General features: G+C 35.3%; 1 protein-coding gene across 6 annotated transcripts in view; it reads left to right on the top strand.

Moving 5' to 3' along the window:
• The first annotated feature begins 37 nt into the window (after nucleotides 1-37).
• The window catches only part of Ctl2 (Choline transporter-like 2), a 76,004-nt gene continuing 55,450 nt past the window's right edge, over nucleotides 38-20,591 (top strand). Inside the window, exons 1-3 of one of the 6 annotated variants that reach the window (XM_074177992.1) lie at nucleotides 38-120; nucleotides 259-350; nucleotides 18,213-18,268. In XM_074177992.1, coding sequence (XP_074034093.1) covers nucleotides 18,244-18,268 — 25 coding nt within the window. In that variant the 5' untranslated portion in view covers nucleotides 38-120; nucleotides 259-350; nucleotides 18,213-18,243. Of the gene's footprint in view, nucleotides 351-11,120; nucleotides 11,485-16,243; nucleotides 16,545-18,212; nucleotides 18,269-20,591 lie in introns of those variants that run through there. The other 5 variants (XM_074177989.1, XM_074177990.1, XM_074177993.1 and 2 more) reach the window with 5 other exon arrangements.

The raw sequence follows: 20,591 nt of genomic DNA on the forward strand, positions 1-20,591 counted from the left end.
TGCAGTCTAATCAAGTGAGTTGTGAAAAATAGTTAAAAGTATTATCGACTCTATTTTTGTGTAAAATTAGGTATCATTCTTCAAATAGCAACTTGTTGGTATTTTGAGAGAGATAGTTAGGTACTACTTTTATTGTTTAAACGAGAAAAGTGAAAGCTTGATATATAAACCAGCTATATGATGTGTAAAGTTTGAATGTGAGTTTGTGAAATTCAAATGCATTTCAGAACACTGATAAGTTCTAATAATATTTACTAGATGGCGACACACCAAAACTCAAACGTTTTCCAGATCTAGTGAGAATGGGATTTACCGATCTTCAAATATCAAGGATTATTAATAAGAAACCGGTAAGGTATCGTTCTTTTCAGATTTTCAGTTGATAAATATTTTCAATTTCAATTATGAATACAGTCTTATTATATTGGCGACACCTCATTGTGAAGATACAAAGCCGTAAGATTATTTTTAACATTCTTTTAACTTTGTATATAGACTAACCTAATGTACCTATATGTGTTGTCTATTTACAATGGTATCTTTATATATAGACAATCCATGGTATTGTCATTTTTATAGACAATGGTATTGTCACCCTATAGAAGTGTTTACTATGAAAACTGTCGAGATTGTCTTTTAGGTAAAGTGATTGTAAATGAATATATTGAACAAAATAAGAAATTATTTCTACAAAACGATTGTCGACAGATATATTTTTTGAACAATGAATGTCCACTACTTTATTGTTGTAGTTATGTTTTTACAGGTTCCTCATCACGATAATAAACCTCTATTCACAAAATTAAAATATATTTTCATAATAGACAGAAAACTTATGAGACATATAGAAGGAAATCTCAGAGTCTCTGGGTTTACCCGACGTCTAGGGTGCTTTTCCTCTATTTCTCTCGTACATCAATTCCACCCATTAGAAAAGTACTCTAATAGTAGGTATACGCATTGCCAGTGTTCAAATATTTTAAATAATATACGGTGTCTCACAATGTCTTTCACGGGTACTAATATGTCCCTTATTTGAAAATATGGAAAGATGATAAAAAAAATATTAATGAACACTAGATCAAATGTTCTATCAAAAAACAAAGATAATGCTGATAGTCACCATTAACACAAAACTCAACCGCAATTTTTTTTTTTTAGATGACACTAGTTTTTTAATATGTGATGGACGTTGTACCACTTTATTCTGAATTTGGCAATATGCAGTTTGAAATTTCCAAATTGAGGTTGCATAGAACTAAATTATTATTTAGTGCAGTAAGACATCAATGGAGAGATTCGGCATCTACTAATAAATCTGCATGATGGTCTTAGGGCAAATATGTTCAAATTGGCAAAGGCAAAGTACCGTCACTCAAACAGTGGTGTGATTCTAATTTAATCTCCTTCAACGTAGACAAGACCAAAATTGTAAACTTCAAATTTAGCTATGACGACTTGCTGTTACATGGTAGGAAGATAGAAAAAACGACTTGCACTAAATTTCTTGGTCTGCATATTGACAATAAGTTAAAATTTAAAGAACATATCACATCTTTATGCACAAAATTGGCTTCAGGATCATTTGCTGTCAGAATTGTCTATAATGAACTTGATATATTCACTGCTGGATCGACTTACTTTGCCTTAGTAGAGTCTCATATAAGGTATGTCATTGCATTTTGGGGATTCTGTAGTAAACAACTATTGAATCAGGGCTTCATGTTGCAAAAGAGATCTTTGCGGTTTTTATGTGGGGCAAACCATAGGGATAGTTCAGCATCTTCATTCTCGAAGTTGTTTGCCTGATTTATAAAAGATACCTATAACACTGATTCTCCAGATACACATATATAATCCACAACACAAGACAGAACAGTAGTAATAATATCCATCTGTCAATACCCAGATTGACTCTAACAAAACACTCTAACATGTACGAAGGGAAAAAATGTTCAACCATTTACCACAGGTAGTTAGGGATATAATAGAACAGAGACGTTTCAGGGAGTCGGTCAAAAATATACTGCTCATGAAAGCTCATTATAGCCTGCAGGAATATTATGATGACAAATTGTAAATATTCTCAGTGTTCTGCCAAGATAAGCTTAACAATTTTATGTATTAATGATCATGTTTTTATCATTATTATTATTATACATATGTTCTTGTTTTATTTCACATTAATATGTGTACTCGATATGTGTAAATTAAATTGTGATACAATTGTATTTATAATAATATGTAAATGTGTATATAATAATATATACATATATATTTACATTTTTCATCACACTTTGTCAATGAGAATTAATTCTTGGACAATTAAGTATATCTATCTATCTATCTATCTATCTATCTATCTATCTATCTATCTATTGACTTTGAGTTGGGATTCATTTATCAGTTTTTTACTGTATAGAAACAGTTTCGAAATAATATTTCTTTACATTGGGAACTGCCAGGCTTTTCCGAAGGCAAGGAGATTCAGTATAAATTATTTATTTTTTCGAAGTCGTCGTATCCCTTTTTGTCGCCGTCCTGTCTGAACTTTGTGGCGCCATAAAGTCTTTCTAACAACTAGTTTAGGGTAGGGAAGCTTTTTGCTGTTCTGAAAGACGGTTTATAACTGGCTATACTTGATCATTATTCTGATTCTGCATGATAGTACGAGATGTAACTGATCTAGAGATTCAATTTTTGTTAAGCACTCTTTTATTTTGGACAAGAGTTAGGGTTTTAAGACTGCATTACCAAATTTACCAAAGAATGTAGTTTGCCACAACCCGTTTAGCATTTTTTTCTCATACTCATCACGAAAACAGTTCAGCAATCATTATTAAAATTTTTATATCAATCATAAAATTCTCTTTCCTTATATAAAAGGATATCTCTTTTCTGGCCCACTTTGGATCTAAATATCCAGTGATTTGAATTACCCGTCAAGTGGATTTTCACATATCTATCCATTGAAGTTTCGAGAGCGTAGGTACTTTAGTGGGTTTACCTTCAGGACATTTTCAATTTTAATTGTTACGTATTTTACTAGCATCTATTCCCAGTGCACACGCTAAATAATTTAATTATATAGGCAAATTCTTGACGTCTGGATTACATTATAACAAATTTCGTATTTTTTTATTATACAGCCTATATTATTCAGCCAATATTATTCGCTGATATTTCAGCTTACTATAGGTAGACAAGATTTTGAAATCAGTTATGTAGGTTTTTGAGTTTATTTATCATAAACAAACAAAAAACCAATGCTCAAGCAGACTAACAAGCTAACAAACGATCAAATACATAAACGAAAGAACGAACAAACAAACAGACAAACAAACAATCAAACAAATAAATAAACGAGTAAGTGAACGAGTGAACAACCAAAGGAACAAACAAAAGGACAAAAAAACTTTTCTCTTTATATTATTAGGTACTTTCGTTTTAGATAACTAAAAAAAAATAAATTTGCCTTTGAGGATAAAGTTCATTGAATCTGAAACAGTGGATAAAAAAACTTGAAATGATTCACTATAATTTGTACATTGCAAGATTATGTACAAGATGGTAATGAGGTAGTTTCAAGAGTATCTCTACAATTAATTGTGGTACTCATTTTTGTCGTTATCGTTGTCGTTATCGTTCCGATAATAAAAAATGCTTTATTACATATTGTCAATAGCTGTAGCCTTGAAAATTTTTTCCTAACTGAATGGAAAATTGCGTATGTTATACCTGTCCCCCAAACAGCTGTCATTTTGGACTACAAATATTTCAGACCCATAAGTATTCTCCCCACTATGTCTAAGCTATTGGAACGCATTTTGAACAAACAAATCGGGAAATGTATTATAGTAACTTTAATTTAATGACTATCTTTCAGTCGGGTTTTAGGCCTCTACATAACTGTGCTACAGCTTTGCTTAAAATAACGGATGACATGTTGGCAGCAACAAATACAGGAGAATTTCGTTATTGATCTTAAAGCATTCGACTCATTGAATCCAAAAATACTTATATCCATGCTCAATTATATTGGCTTCTGAAAAACAGCTGTTAAGATGATGCAAGAATACTTCACAAACAGACATTATAGTGAAACTCGAAGGCGAACTGCCTGAATGGGCGAGATTAATGCGTGGTATTTCGCAAGGATCTATACTTGGGCCTTTGCTTTTCAGATTATATACCTCAAATATACTGACTAAGATTAATCTCTCTAAGTATCATGGCTTAGGCTGATGATACCCAACTTTATATATATTGCTTGAACCAGAACTGCTGAATGAATCTGTTGCTGACATCAATACTGAACATCAAAACATTTATGATTTTTCTGTGAAACACGAACTGCAACTCAATCCTAATAAAACGCAGGTTCTTATGTTTGATCCCAAGTTATTATGCCAAAGTTATTCATCTCAAGTAAATATTTCTCTGAATGGGATAACTCTAAATATAGTACCGGAGGCAACAAATCTTGGCTTAGTGTTAGATAATAATTTTAGGTTCAAAAAGCAAGTTTCATTATATATCCAGAGCAGGGCCGTAGCGAAAAGAAAAACCAGGGGGGGAGGGAATCCAAATTTTCCCAACCCCACGAGCAAAAGTTCCCAACTTTCGAAGAAATGAAAGCCGAGGGATTAGTTACTACTATAATATATTAGTTTTCTTACTTAGCTATCCAAAGATTGGCTGAATGCTTATGCCCGTTAGGGTATGCACAAACAAAAATAAATTTTGGCGATTATAAAAATAATCATGGGAATTATTCTACTTTGGAATAAGGTCCTTGGTCTTCCAATATATCCACTATGTATAGGAATATTCAATACAAATAATAATAATAACAATAATAATAATAATAATATTGTTTATTCATCTCCTGGCGAGACGAATATCGTCAGAAAAGAGGAGGAGAAACGGATAAAATATCGAGATTTTCTCTTCGAACTCCGCAGACTCTATCCAGATCACTCTGTCAAGATGGTTGTTCTTATTATTGGTGGAATGATGTCCTCTCTACTCTCGAATCTTAAAATCATACCGGCTTGCCGCACTAAGGCAGAATTCTTAGCCGCGCAGATGCAGAAGGCTGTCATTCTTGCTGCGCTTGCTCAGGGCACATGCTTTTTGGAGCCAATGATCACTTACCCCACGGTGTGGGGAGTGGTCATTGGTTGATAATACAGGCGCGCCCTCCCGAATGTATCGGGGCTTCGGGGGATAGGGCCTGACCAGCGCACACTACGGTGAAAAAAAAATCGTTAATTATGCATAAAAAATACATAAAAGGTAAAAGGGTTAGCTAAAGGCTATTTTCCACCATTTCCAAAAATTATACAATAAGTATAAGAAAATAATTATAAACATACTTATTTAGTATCATAACAATGATAGAGAAGAGAAAAAATAATACATCATCTTAGTTGCTAATAACTCTCAATTTTCTTAACATTATTTTGGTCAATTCAACAATTTTATTGCACTACCGTGCATTGAATTTAAAATCTTTTAAATTAGCACTGAGCAGAAAGCAGCTGTGATTTTATTTCTTTCTTAAATTGATGAATATCATGATTTAAAAGGGGTAACATTTCATTCAGATAGGAAGGGGCTATATAAGAAAAACATCCTTGAAATTTGGAGAAAAATGAAAGAAAACAATACTTAAATAATATTGTGCTTATTGTTTTCTACTATTATTTTTTCTATCTTCAATTCAATTTCAAAACTTTTCCAAGGCGGAAAAACAGCGAAAAGTTGGGAATTTTAAAAAATTGTCACTTCAAAATTTGTGCACTGTTCAGGACTGTTTTCTTACTTGGGAAATTAAACTTTTTTGAAGATTTCAAACGACTCAGAATTCTCTTCAAGTTATGCATGTTGGGAAATCCCAACCTTCTCCTGGTCCTTTCCCTTTTCTTATTACCTCTCCTTTTCTTTTCTCCCATTTTCATTTATTTAATTTTTATTCATTTTTTTACTATTATTTTTTTATATCTTCAAAATTTTCCAACTTTTTTCCAAGTCGAAAAAGCAGGGGAGGGAGGCTCCCCCCATCCCCCCCTATGGCGACGGCCCTGATCCAGTGAGCTTACGCGAACTTGAGATTAATTTAACCCCACCGAGCATACCTAAATACTCTTGAAAACCAATTTATGCCAGATTCTCATCCTTGGATAGTCTAGATGTGAGCAGGATACAAAAAGTCCAAAATTCCTGTTTACGCTACATCTATGGCATCCTTAAATTTCAGCATATTGCTCATAAGCTTTCTCAGTCGAAATGGCTGCAATGAAGAATCGTTTCTTATTGCAATCTCTAACCTTATTCCACAATATAATCATCAACAAATCATCGCAGTATCGATTTCGTGAAAATGAACATGAAGTGAATATCCGACACAAAAATACAATAACTGTCCCCGTCACAGATTTCCCCGAGATATTGTTCAGTTTTTCTATCTACATTCATTATAATACAATAACTGTCCCCGCCACAGATTTCTTCGAGAGATCGTTCAGTTTTTCTATCTACATTCATTATAATAGTCTAGCTACAGGCTCGTAACTGACTACCAAGCAACTAAAGTCTCGCATAAAATGCGGGTCATTCTGTAAGCATTATGGATTACCTCTCTTTTATTATTTTTTTTCTCTCTCTTATTACATAGGCACTATGCACATTATATGTTTTTTTATATTGTAAAGGAGTTGAATGGAAGAGCAGGATTCGGTGTGTTGTACTCGTTTGTCTCCTGAATTCCGCTCCAGGACTTTACCAAACAGGTTGTATTTTTTGTGCTCTTTCTTTTTTTACCTTGGTAAATAAAATAAATTATTATTAAAATTACTATTATTATATATTTTCATAGTTTTAACTTGCTTTGTGTCTAAAAATCAACCATTGACGAAAATAGGCAATATTTACCATTTCATCTTGATACTGGTTGAAGATCAGTTACGCAACTTCAGAGGTGTTACTCTCACTATTAAGTATTTTTGGTTAATGCAACTATGATCCATTTGAATAATCCCTTCACTTCTTCCCAGTCTTCCACGTCTAATACGGGACGTTCTCTCTTGAGACAGCCCCTTGCTACTCATACCAGTACTTATTATGGTCATGTATATCATACTTACTCTGAACGTGAAGTCTATCCATCTGCAGTTTTTATAGTAGATACTTGGTCTCCCCGATGGATGGGCTAAGAACTGAAGACCTATTATCGAATGTACTCTCAATACTCAAGAAAGAAGCTAACAGTAATTTCATGTTCTTGTGGGCATACTCTGATTTTTCCTTGGTCCGATATGAAGCCATTTTCGTTGACATGCCTGAAATATAGCTAGGTTATGAATGGACTGACCCGTTACTTTATGAAAATTATTAACACTATCCTTGATAATAAATACACAATTTTCACAAATATTTCAATTTATAGATGCATTATACTTAACACATTATTTTCCTCGGCTTTCTCCACCGAGCTTCATGGATAATATAGCCAGTTACTTAGCTTAACTAGTTACTTAGGGTCTTCCAACTTTGACGATTGATAACGGCCATCTTGTTGAAGCTACATCTGTCAAAGCAGTTGTCATTTATTCAGTCTGTTTTGCCAAATCACCATGAATGGATATAGCCTTCAACAACACTTGCGAATGATAAAATTGTTTTTATCAAAATGGGTGTTTTGTTCGAGCAACGCCGCGTGCTTCGCACATTTTATGGTCGCCATTATCGTCCTACCGAGAGGACTATCCGCAATGCGGTGGATAAATTTGAGTCTACTGATTCAGTAAACGATTGACCAACACCTGTACGTCAACGAAACGCAAGATCTGCCAAAAATATCGCCGCTGTCTGTGACAGCGTGCACCTGTAGAAAATTCAACTGAACCAGAAACTGAAGGTGAACGACCACAGACAACGACGTGTGTACTCTGAATGGAATTTGGAGCAGTTGGCAATTAACACCAATCATCTTCAGCGATGAGGTACATTTCTGGATGAATGAGTACGTAAACAAACAAAATTGTCGAATTTGGGACGATACCAATCCACGTGAGATCCAAGAGCGTCCAATGTAACCCGAAAAATTTACTGTTTGGTGTGGATTTCGGGCTGGCGTCACCGGTCCAGATTTCTTTAAGAACGACGTTGACCAAGCCATCATTGTCAACAGCGAGCACTATAGGTCGATGAATACCAACTTCTTTTGGCCTGAATTGGATGATCTGGACACCATAAATATGTGATTTCAACAAGATGACGCCACTTGCCACACAGGTCATGCCACATTGGATATTCTGTACGAGCAATTTGAGGGCATGGTCATCTCACGTGGAGTTGATGTGAACTGGCCACCGAGATCGTGCGATTTGACTCCGTTAGACTTTTTCCTGTGGGGGTTTCTTGAGTTGCTGGTGTATGCGGACATAACAGACAACATAACACATGCATCAGTCGAATTCAGCCTGATTTATGCGTCAGAGTCATGGAAAATTTAACGTTTCGGATGCGCTCTACCCAGAGAAGTCGTGGCGGACAATTGAAGGATGTTATATTCCACAGATACTGCCATCTATAGGTATTCCAAAAGACTAAAAAATTTCGTTAATATTTCACACACACTTTGTTTGATTTGAATTTAAAGATATGAAGCGTTTAATAAAGACCCTATATTTGATGCAAATGATATGAGACTGGTTGGTCTCATCCAGTCCGATTTTCCCAGGTTTCGGAATGATGGTGGCCCTAATGAGTCTCCATGTTTTAGTTGAATAAATTATTCTGAAGTAGAAGCTTTGGACATTACCGAATAAATGTCAAATCATATAAAGGAACAATTTGTTCTCTATCTCTCTATACTGTAGGTTAATGGACTGACACCTATCAGAAAACAACTACTCCCCTGGCTAATACCACGAAGGGCGTTGGATTATATTCGACAGGTGTCAGTGCAGGATTCTTCACTGAAGTTATTCCTGCATATGCTGTTGGCGATACAACTGCCGCAATAGATTTCGGCAAAAAAACGGGTTTCGGTTTAGTTTGGGTTTCAGCGCCAAACCTGCCGAAACTAAGGCCGAAACTTCATTTTCAGGAGTTCCCGCGCTGTGATCGGTCATGTTCGGCGCGTTGAATTTCATACAATCGACGAAGACATTTTGCCGCTTCCACGTGCCTAATCATGTCGTGACTATTGTGATATTAGGTATCAACTCAAATAAGTAATTTTATGTTTAATAAAATATTCAAAAATATTCAAAAGAAAAATCTACACCTGCTCAAATGAACACCTCACCTATTTTGAGTATTTTCAAGGTGCAATTAATATTTTATCTTGAATGAGGGTTTTTTATTTTGATTATCAATAAGTAAAAATGTCGAAGAGTGTATAACGTTGTGATGTAAAGATAAAAAAATAAAAACTAATTGATTATAATAACGTTTTCTTTATTTTTCCCTCAAAACATAATCCGTGGAAGGAAGTTTCAGTTTCGGTTTCGGCAGAAACTGAGACCGTTGCCGAAATTCGTTTTCGGTTTCGGTTTCGGTCGCAAAAACCAGTTTCGGTCGGACACTAGGTATTAGCCAAGGGAGTAGTTGTTTTCTGATAGATGTCAGTCCATTAACCTACAGTGTAAGGAGACTGGCCTGAACAAATTGTTCCTTCAGATGATTTGATTTATAGCCAGTCTTCAAGTATGCCCACCGACTATATGTGACGAATAAATGACGTCTGGTCCCGGTGACATACATGTGGTTCAAATAAAAAGTATCCTAATTGTCCAGTCATTTTAGGTCGATTTAGGCCTGTATTTCGGAAAGTTGACATACCCAGCTGTAAATTGGTATAAACTTTGTATTTTGGCATCATAAAAGTATTCTCAAAATTCACATATGATTCGACGGCCGCAATTTCAATAATTTGGGGTCAAAAGTAAAAAAATCAATTTTTTTCACATTTTTTGCAAATATCTCGTTTCCAATTGGTTTTATGCTAATTGTATTCGTTATCAATATTGTAGAGAATTACATTCTCTACAACTTTGGTTTTAAATATTTTTTCATACGTTGAATCCTTTTTGAGATAGAGGGCAGCGCGAGCGCAGATTAAATATTATTTGAAATCAACTGGTTGTCCAGATCGAAATCAGCTCATTTAAGGTTTATTACTTGATAAATAATTATAAATAATTTTCATTTTTTATTAACAAATACATTATATTTAAAAAAATTTTTCATTAATAATTTATTTTCGATTAAGTATCAATTTATTTAATAACACTTACCTGCCCGTATACTTATAAATTTGTAGAGGGAAAAATATATATTACATTATAATTTAAATCTAATCTATAGTAATTATTCTTTAATAAATAAAAATTAATAAAAAAGAAATAAAATTTAAAATAATGAAAATTATTTATAATTATTTATTAAGTAATGATTTATAAATCTTAAATAAGCTGATTTCGATCGGGACAACCAGTTGATTTCAAATAATATTTAATCTGCGCTCGCGCTGCCCTATATCTCAAAAACGATTCAACGTATTAGAAAATGTTGAAACAAAAGTTGTAGAGAATTCAATTCTCTACAATATTGATAATAAATACAATTAGCCTAAAACCCATTGGAAACGAGATATTGGCAAAAAACGTGCAAAAATTCGGTTTTTTTGACCCCAAATTTTTGAAGTTGCGGCCGTCGAATCATATGTGAGTTTTGAGAATACTTTTATGATGCCAAAATACAAAATTGATACAAATTTACAGCTGGGTATGTCCACTTTCCTAGGAAAACCCGCTAAAATGACTGGACTATAAGAGTAGTTTTTGTTGGACGTGATAAAAGTGATAAAAGTATGAACTAATTCTTTTTTATTCGAACACATTCCATACCTCACTCCTTATTATCGATTCACCATGTAAAGGTTAGTTAAAATTTCAAGTACGGTTAATTGAGTCAGACTACGAAACTGTGGGTAAATCCTTGCGGTTTTCCTCACGCACAATATCGCCTTAAATCGGTCTGCGCTAGAGCTCTGTGTTGCAACGAAAACAATGTTACCAGTAAACAAATTTCCATATCAATAATTAAACAATCGTCATACGTTCTATGCGCCGTGGTCGGGAAAGGATGTGACTTAATTTCTATTACGAAATTCTGTGGCAAAATTTTTCAGTGATTGTGAAAAATCAGTTGGTGTAAAAACACCATTACTTCGGTAGTTGGTGTTAAGTCAAGAACTAGTCGAAGTTTGTTTAATAGCATTCTGAGTTATCACTAGAATGCTTTTAAAAGAACTATCGAGTAGTTTTCATATAATTTAATGAGGAATAATGTTATTCATGAATTGAGTTAAACTTTGGAAGTGCTGGTCAACTGCATTTTTGTTTTTCTAATTTATGACTCTCCTGCATTTAACTTGTCAGCAACCTTTTGCCAACGTGACAATACATTCAGGTAAAATTCGTTATTCCTAAAATACGTGCAAGACAAACTTATTGAGTTCTGAAGTTCTTATAATTTATGATTTCTAAATATCTCCAAGAAAAAGGAACAACCATAATAGAATTGGAGAAAAAAATAAATTTATAGGCATTTATAATTTTCTTCAAGGATCATTATACAATATAAATGACTTAGGTACATTCTCTTTGTAATGAATGTTGCATTGTAATTTTTATTCAGTATACTAATTTTCCATAAATAATACTACGAGTCGCAAAACAGTTTTCGAAAGTATCTTCTTATCGAAATCATCTGAATAAATAAACCATGATCAATCATAGATACAAGAGTCGGATTAATAGTGAAAGTGAGAATCAAAATTGGAATTATTTTGTTTCGATAACTATTTTTGTAGTGAATTGTAATCCAAATTCGTTATTTGTCAATCGGTCATACCTACATTGGAAAATTAAACTTTTTCATTTCATTTTCTATATACATATTCATTCTTTACCGTTATAATAATTCACTGTTTTTTTGTTTTTCATGTATACTTCCTTTTTCATTATTTTCAATATTTATTTTAAAATGGAGTATAATATGGAATTTTGACTACAAAATTATTCAAAATTATGTTCTAAGAAAAAGAGCTTTTCAGTGCAATTTCATTCATTTTTTTTCTTAATGATATATAAAAATGTTTCATTAAATTAATTCCCGAAATGTTAGAATAATACTTGAATTATTATTATTAGAATATGGAAAGCAATATCTATAAATCTATATGATGTTCATTGAAACGTTCCGCTGCTACTTTGGTATCTTATATATTTCTTGTTATATATTTAAAAATGCTAGCTACATTATTTATAATTTTTTTCCAAAGTTGTAATGGAATTGATATGATCTCCCTTAGATGAAATTCATAACCTTGTTTTCTATTCCTAGGCAGCAAATTTTACATGTTTTTAAATATTAATTTTATGATACCTCCTAATAATTATCCTACCCTATTTTTCATATACTTTGAATTCCAACTAGAATTACAACTAGTGTAAATAATAAAAGTCATATTTTCAGTCTACTTATATGAATATTTCTAATGATATATTCTCCTAACACACCAGAACATTTTTCTTTAATCTCTGTATACAATTTTCTACTGTCAGCACTCATATACATCTCGTTTTAATACCTGCTTTCCAATTATTGTTCAGCTGATAGTTTATAGTTTATGGACTGTGGATAATATATTGATGATAAGTGATGAAGTGACGAATGAGAGATGTATTTGAGTGCTAAATAAAAAAATGACGAAAATATTTTATTTCCGACGTTTACACATGTGTTTGTCTTATCATTTTAGTGCAGTTCGCCATAATAAAAATTCAAATGATCAAGGATTTATAGACATATTCTGGATAATGTAGTATTCCTTAACATTGTTCTTTCAATTTGTTTTCAACTTACGTAAGCCAATGCTCAAATGGAGTTTCGGAAAGGGTCAACATATAAAACCGAGAAAGCAGATATTGCAAGGACTTCTTCCAAGACTCAAAGAAAAATTTACCAATAGTTCTATATCTTTATCTGATATATTTGAAATGGGATAAAAAAAAGCTGATATAGTTGACCGGCAAACCGGCATACAAGGAACCATAAAGCAGGAAAGAATAAAACTCCCACTTGTTTTAGATGCAGCATGAGCATAAGCAAAGAACATATAATGGTGAACCCTGTCCATTTGAATAGTCAACTTGTTACGGATGTGGTGTTAAAGGACACCTTTCTATTGCCTGTAAATATAAGGAGTTTATTTGTCACAATTGTAAAAAACATAAGTTGTGCAAAGAAAAGAAAACTAATAAAAAAAAATTACTTCTGCAACTTAATATTCCATTTTTCATTATTATGAATGTGATAGATAATGACAAATGTTCTATTTTCATTGATCAGTTATAATTTTGATATTCGTGAATAAGCAGTTTGATTACGAGCAGTTTGAGAAATAGAATAGAATTTTAGGATTTATGCAAATATACACATAACGTACATGATTGGTTATCTTTGATATAGTATAACCCTAAAAGAGAGCCTTGTAGAATAGTAATATAGGACGATATAGATTCGTTTTTTTAGTTGACATGTGTTTCATGCAACTACAATTTCAGCACAACATTGTTGAGAAACTGTCAAAATTAATGGCATTATCTAGACTACTGTCTGGGACCTCCCTTGTTCTTAGCATACTGGATCCAAAAGTAATCTATCTATGAATTATTATTTTGAAAATGTATATATAGTTGAATCTGTATTCTCAAATAACCACTTAAAATTAGTAATTTTGTGAAATTGAAGCCTACACATGTAAGAATTTCCGCTCCTCAATTGTATTCTTAAATCCTTTAATTATTTCGCTCGTCACGGATTTTGATAATCTAATTTGACCAGCTAGCACGGTCAATATAGGTTTCACATACACAGTTTATTATATAGTAACATGCAAACTTGGGGATATACGAGTACAGGTCAAAATGTACATTATAAAGTCGGATTATATCCGATTATATCCGACAGGTGTCGTGTGTAGCAGGAGTAGTTGTTTTCCTACACATTAACCTAACCTACACATTAACCTAAAGGACTTGTTCTTTTAGATAACTTGATTCATAACCAGTCTCGAAGTATGCCCACTCAGTTTGTGAAGTTTTCTTCTTTATACGAGGAATTTGGCAAATTTCGGATATGTGATTGGTTACCTCGTTCGCAGGCAGATGCAGCAATGACAAATATGTCGTTTGTCGTTGGCTTCAGCCTAGTTCAAGGAATGATACTCTGAAGGAGTTCGATTTTCAATTATCGGAAATCATCGACTTTATGTTGATGATAGACACTTCCTTACACTGATGAGTGGCCAAACAGCCCGAAACCAGTCTGCGTGTTCCAATCATTGAAAATCGATTGCGGCAGTTGTATCACCAACAGCATATGCAGGAATAACTTCAGTGAAGAGTCCGGCACCTTCGTGGTATTAGCCACGAAGTAGCTGATTTCTGATAGGTGTTAGTTCATTAATCTACAGAGTAGGTAATTTGAGGATGGCCTGAACGAATTGTTTTTTTAGATAACTTTCTTATTGATTTTTGATTTTTTGCAAATAATTTATTTTCGTTCTAAAAACTAGACATCGCTAAATATATTCAATTTTCAGTTGAATATCACTTAAACCCTGTTGGTGACAACTATGAAACAAGAGAATAAAATGAACGAAAATGCGTGACAAGTCGTACAAGAGAGTAGGGACTAATTACTTCGTTTTTATATATTCAACTCCCTGTATTTTGGTTACTACGCAGGGTTCTGGGATGATATTCGGCAGGAATCTTTTTTTTCCATGGGTAGGTCCAGAGTGAGCGGGTCTATTCGAGCCGCCACTGCAACCCGTGAAGGTTTCTTGTGGGTCACATCTACGCATCTATTCAAATTCGACTGAATTAATCCAGTTTCCCAACGAACCAATTATTTGGTGAGTGATCTTTGAGATCGGATGGCAAGAGCTGAAAGTCTAATCTGGTAATCGAAGCAACAGGCACAGAGTAAAGTTGACAGATCATGGTACATTTTTCTCAGTCTAATGAAGGACCTGTTCTGTGGTCAGTCTGCAACTACCTTCACCATCAACACAAATGTGTGGCTTGAGAAATTGGTCGCCTGTGACACATTTCGGAAAAACGCACTCCCTTGGCTGCACGGTACTTACTGCAGCCACCAACTCTCTTGATCCTCTTCGGGAGTCTGAATATGCATTAGGCCGGAATGTTCATCATTGGAATCGTACCTGTGAACCATCTTTTGGAATATCCTCTATGGCAGCCATAAAATCATACTGAAATTCCGGTTGATTCGTCAATATTGAGTTTGTCGGATGTTCAAGGTGCAAGAATGTTACCTTGATGAAGGCATCTGCAGGTAAGCTATGCCTGACATCACATAAGATTCAGTCGTGTAAGGTTTTTTGTCTCTGGTTTGAGTAAATTATTGTTTGTACCTAAGTATGTGCCGACTTGCTCTCCTGGTGCAGATTCTGCCTCTGCCGCTCAAGAATTCATTGCAAAGTGTATTCATAAGACATACTACTCTCGAGGAGGAGATAAGTCGCTTACTGGCTGCACCACATAGCATCCTAGGTTTGTTAACAGAGTAAAAGTTGAAGAACTAAGAAGATTCTACTAGGGATAGGAGGATGAAACGATTCCGTTAATGTCACTGAGTGGGATCAGAGTTATACGTCCTTTCATCACGGATACAAACATCTTGATATGAGGTGTCATTTACGAGGACTCTTTTCGCGTGCCACCACACCTGGCAGGGGCATTCTAACACTCCCGTGCCTATATACTTAGAACTGATAGCAGAGCGATTACTGGGGGGTTATTATTGTCCCACGATAAGTAGATATCAAACCGGATTAAAGATATGGCACGGATAAGACAAAAAACTGAAAAAATCTTTCAAAGTGCAAGGAAGTCAAGTATATGAAGCCAGTTTGAAAAGTTCCTCACTGAATACACCAACATCAACTAGATACATTGAAATTTCGAGATCAAAGTCGAAATTTCTACTTTTAAAGTCATAATTACTCACGAAACAAAAGGAATATGTAATTCTGTTTCGCTACTGTAATGGAGTTGATGGTAGATTTATTAAAATTTTGACTCATACCACTGTGCTAATCCTAGTAGTTCTTAGTAGCGTTATTCGACCATGGCGCGAGTTAAAACTAATAGAGTTGATATCATTCCGTGTTTTGACTCCAATGTCGGCGCAATGCTGTCCTAGAAAACGGAAGAGAAAGCGAAAATACGACGATTTTCCAACCTGTGTCGGTGCACGTTTCATTCTAGTTGTACAGTGTGAAGGCCCGGGGCTCTTCGAGCTGGCAAGGTCGAAATTATCGTCTGTTGACGGTGTTTTGTTTTTGTAGGCGAGTTAAATTGTTATAATTGTTTTATTAAACAAGAACTGGTGCGAAGAATGAGAAAGAGGCCAGTTTGTTGATATGCCATGGGTGGGTGAGTATTGTTAGTGATTAGGCATATTCAGACAGTTTTTTTTTTAATTTTTCGCTAGAAAGTTTCAATAAGCTTCGCGTGGTTTTGCTAAATTATCTCTAACTACTAAGATAATCCATGAAATAGTCAGTTTTCATAAAAAATCTGTTTTTCCGTTAATCAGCTGTCGCCCCCATACGAACGACAACTCTCAGAAGTTAAGAAACTAACGAGGTCTAACGAGGTCTTACCTTTTAACGTGTGATTCCTAACACGATTTCAGAATCATCCCAGCTTCAACCAGATAAATTCTCTTGAGAAAAATATCAGGTCGAGGCGAAAATCGAACCCATGGCCTTCCGATCGTGAGTCGGACGCACTACCACCGCGGCCAATTCCACAACGATATATAATCAAACTTTGAATGCATCAAACATGGAGTTTCTCTGGGCTGTGTCCTAGGCCTGCTATTCATAACACAAGAAAGTTTGGACTGGTTTTTATGATTTTTTGGTTTGTTGAATACGTCGCCACCCGGAATAGTAAAATAACTATTGGACCACTAAACAAATTGATGACGTTCAGAAAATATATATTTCGAAATTTAATCTCTAAGCATTCATCTCTCCCAATGTATCTACCCAGTTGGTAGTTGGTTGGTAAATGCCTGTCGGAAAACAGCAACTTCTCCGGCTAATACCATGCTGGACATTGATTTATATCCGACAGGCATTTATGCAAGGTAACTCACAGAGGTTAGTCTTCGGTTTGTTAGTGATGACAGTTGTCACGGTGTACAAATGAGTATAAGGCATTAGTGATTGTGCGCGAATGAATAGCTGTTATGATAGAAGCACAGTCAGCAATATCCATCAACAAGTGTTATTTATAATGGCGCGAATCGAAAGATCGAACCTTCCACAACGAAGCCGTAATGCAATCAGACTGCAGAATAGTGCGAATCAATCCACGCAGATGAAGAAGAAATGGCAGGAGAGGTCTATTGTTTTGCAGTAGATCTCAGGTAAGGCGTTCCATCTTGACAGTAGGCAGTTGGGCAAGAACTTTTGCCGTACAGTGGTTCAAAAATTGTCCTGCTTAAGTTTCAGAGACCGGCTCCGCAATGTAATATCCTCCTGCTTGTGAAAAATACCAGAACTATCGACAGAGAATGAGGTGTGTTGGATTCGATTATTGGATTCGTCTGACACTCAGATAGGGTATAGGTTCAATGGAGATAGTGGTTGGTCGTAGGAAAGTGCATTGAAGCTTGCAACCAATCTAGTTTCATTACGTTGAACTATTTCGAACAGTTGAATGTCTTTCTCCAAATACTGTGACCAAGCATGGACATCGTACTCAGGTTGTGGACAAATTACCGAAAAACTTGTTATCAGCAGCAAATAAAGTTTGATCAGATTTGAGAAGTACATGAATATCCGAGGAATAAGCTAGATATATAAAACATATGCAACAAAGCGTGTACACGTTAGTACAGGGAGCAAGATTGTTACAATGGGTGTCATGTAAAGATGGGAGGGAAAATGGAAAACACAGTCAAGTCAATACATATAGAATTCATTATCTCCCACCTGATATTACTTATCTTACTTTTATTTAAGGTCTTATCTGAACAAACACAGTCGATTATTTACCGACAGTGAGTGACGACCTTCTATTTTGTTTCAGGAATACTCAAAATTCAAGCTCTGGTGATAACATGGCAAAAAAAGTAGAGGATCATGGTGAGTACTGAGCATGTCTTGACGTTTGTTTGTTGTGTATGAAATTGAAACGATTTGCACCTTAAATATATTTCATCGCTTACAGATGATTGTTTTTACTGCATCAATCAAATCATTAATCTTACAATTTTTATCAACCCGGTATCCTTTAGAAGCCAGAAAAATAACAAAAAAGTATACTAATGAGGTAAAAATCTTGTATTGAAAAAATCACAAGTGAAAGACAGTGTGCGGCACAACAAAAAATGCAAACACAGGACGATTTCAAATTCAAAGGAGACCTTTTTCCGCAAAGACCTTTCCCGCAAGAGGCCGCCAAAATGAAAAGTTATGTAATAGTTCGGACTTCCATTGCCTAACATCTGTTCTGTTGAAATCTGTTTTTCCGTTAACCAGCTGTCACACCCCTATGAACGACAACCCTCAGAAGTCGAAACTTGTGCGAGCTAAAGACTAACGAGGTCTTACCTTTTAACGTGTGATTCCTAACACGGGTTGGACGATAGCAAGTGAAAATCGATCGTTCAGCCTGGGACTTGAACCACCGACCAACACGGCAGTCAATTTGAGTGAGTGAACAAAGCACCCACGTCGAACCGACCGGCTACCGATCGACCGATTCTAATGATTCGAAATCTATGAAAGAACAAATAAAATCAGAATGAATAGCTGAAATATTAATTATATTAAGCAATAAAACGTGAAATGAAGATACAATGAAACGAATAAAGGAGTCGAGATAAAAGATGAAAATGACCATAGGGTAAAAAATAAATGAAAAAGGCTAAGAAATGAAGATATACAAAAAATTAAAAAATATTTCAAACCAAGTTACTTCACGACGTTTCGATTATTAGTATCCACAATCGTTTTCGGGTGATGACTGGACTATTCCTCCGAGAGACTATTTATAGGTCATTCGAGTGCTTTCAGTATCCTTTCTTCTCTCTGCGCTTCACTGGTTTAGCGGGAGTTGACCGTTTTCCCGCTTGATTACAGAATTTCATATGAGGCCTATCTCTACGCTAGCTTGGCTGAATGTGTCACTAGACAACAAATATGCAGCTTCTTTAAACTTCCTCTCAAACCAGTGTTCCTCCCTGTGGACCACTTGGGACCACTTGATGTTGTGTTGATGAGTCCATACATGTACTGCGGACATGGGGGCCTCTTAATTTCACCGCGCACTCAGGATATCCGGTAAATGCAATTCTTGAAATCGCAGTCCGCGTTTGGTGGATTGGCTTTCGTGGGGCTGCTTCGGATGATGTTTCCCGATCTGAAGGAGGTTCTGATGTTGTACTTGTACTTTTTATCCTGTCATCTGACGTACAGAAGGCAAGAACTGGTTGTGGCGGTTTATCTTCCTTCAGAGGCTCTTGCTTTCTTCTAGATAAAGTCTGTTTCACTATCACTTTGGAGTGAATATCTTCCGTTGAAGATCTTTACTGATGATGCCTAGTTCCAACCATTCCGTTGAAGATCTTTTCTGATGATGCCAAGTTCCTTCCCTAGCTTTCCTTCGTATTACAGAGCCCGAAAGCACGCTCCACTTGAGTCTTGATTGTTGATTATTGGTGGTTGGATTCGTGATTCAGATACTGTCCCGTATGAGTGGGTTTTTGGTATACTTACAGATGTTTCCCACTTAGTGTCGGTGCTCTTCACTAATTGACAATTGGTTGTGGATTTCCTTCTCCATTGTGAAGGTGATGGAAGGTTTTACGGTATTGATTTGCTTCAGGAAGATGTCTAGTTCTGTATTCCCATGGTTCCATATGATGAAGGTGTCGTCAACATATCTCAACTAGACTCGGAACTTCTTGTGGGATTTCTTCAATGGTCAGAGTTTCAAACCACTCCATATATATGTTGGCTATAACTGGTGATAGTGGCGATACCCGTTGGCAATCCCTCATCTTAAGTAAATAATTCGTCCTTCAGAGTGTCGGGAAGGATAAAAAAATTGGGTCCAAGTACAACATTAGAAGCTGCTTCAGGTTCGGAAACACCAGCCTCACGAAAACCAGGCGGACTGTGATTCCAAGAATTTCATTAACCGGATACCCTGTGAGTGAAACTAAGAAATCATTGAAAGTTCACATTGCCGGGCACAATAGAAACACACAGCGAGGAGAAACCAGCAAAATGAAAATCACATAGCATGTTCCGACTCATTAACATAACATCAAGTGGTCCCAAGCTGGGATAATTCACAAGGAGAAACACTGGTTTAAGAGGAAATTCAAAGAAGCTGCATATATGTTGTCCATCGATACATTCAGCTAAGCTAGTGTAGAGCTACACAATATATGGAAACCTG

Source organism: Leptinotarsa decemlineata, unplaced genomic scaffold (assembly GCF_025532065.1).
Source record: "Leptinotarsa decemlineata unplaced genomic scaffold, Ldec_3_MD MMD2_tig00003335_RagTag_RagTag, whole genome shotgun sequence".
NCBI classification, from domain to species: Eukaryota; Metazoa; Arthropoda; class Insecta; order Coleoptera; family Chrysomelidae; genus Leptinotarsa; species Leptinotarsa decemlineata.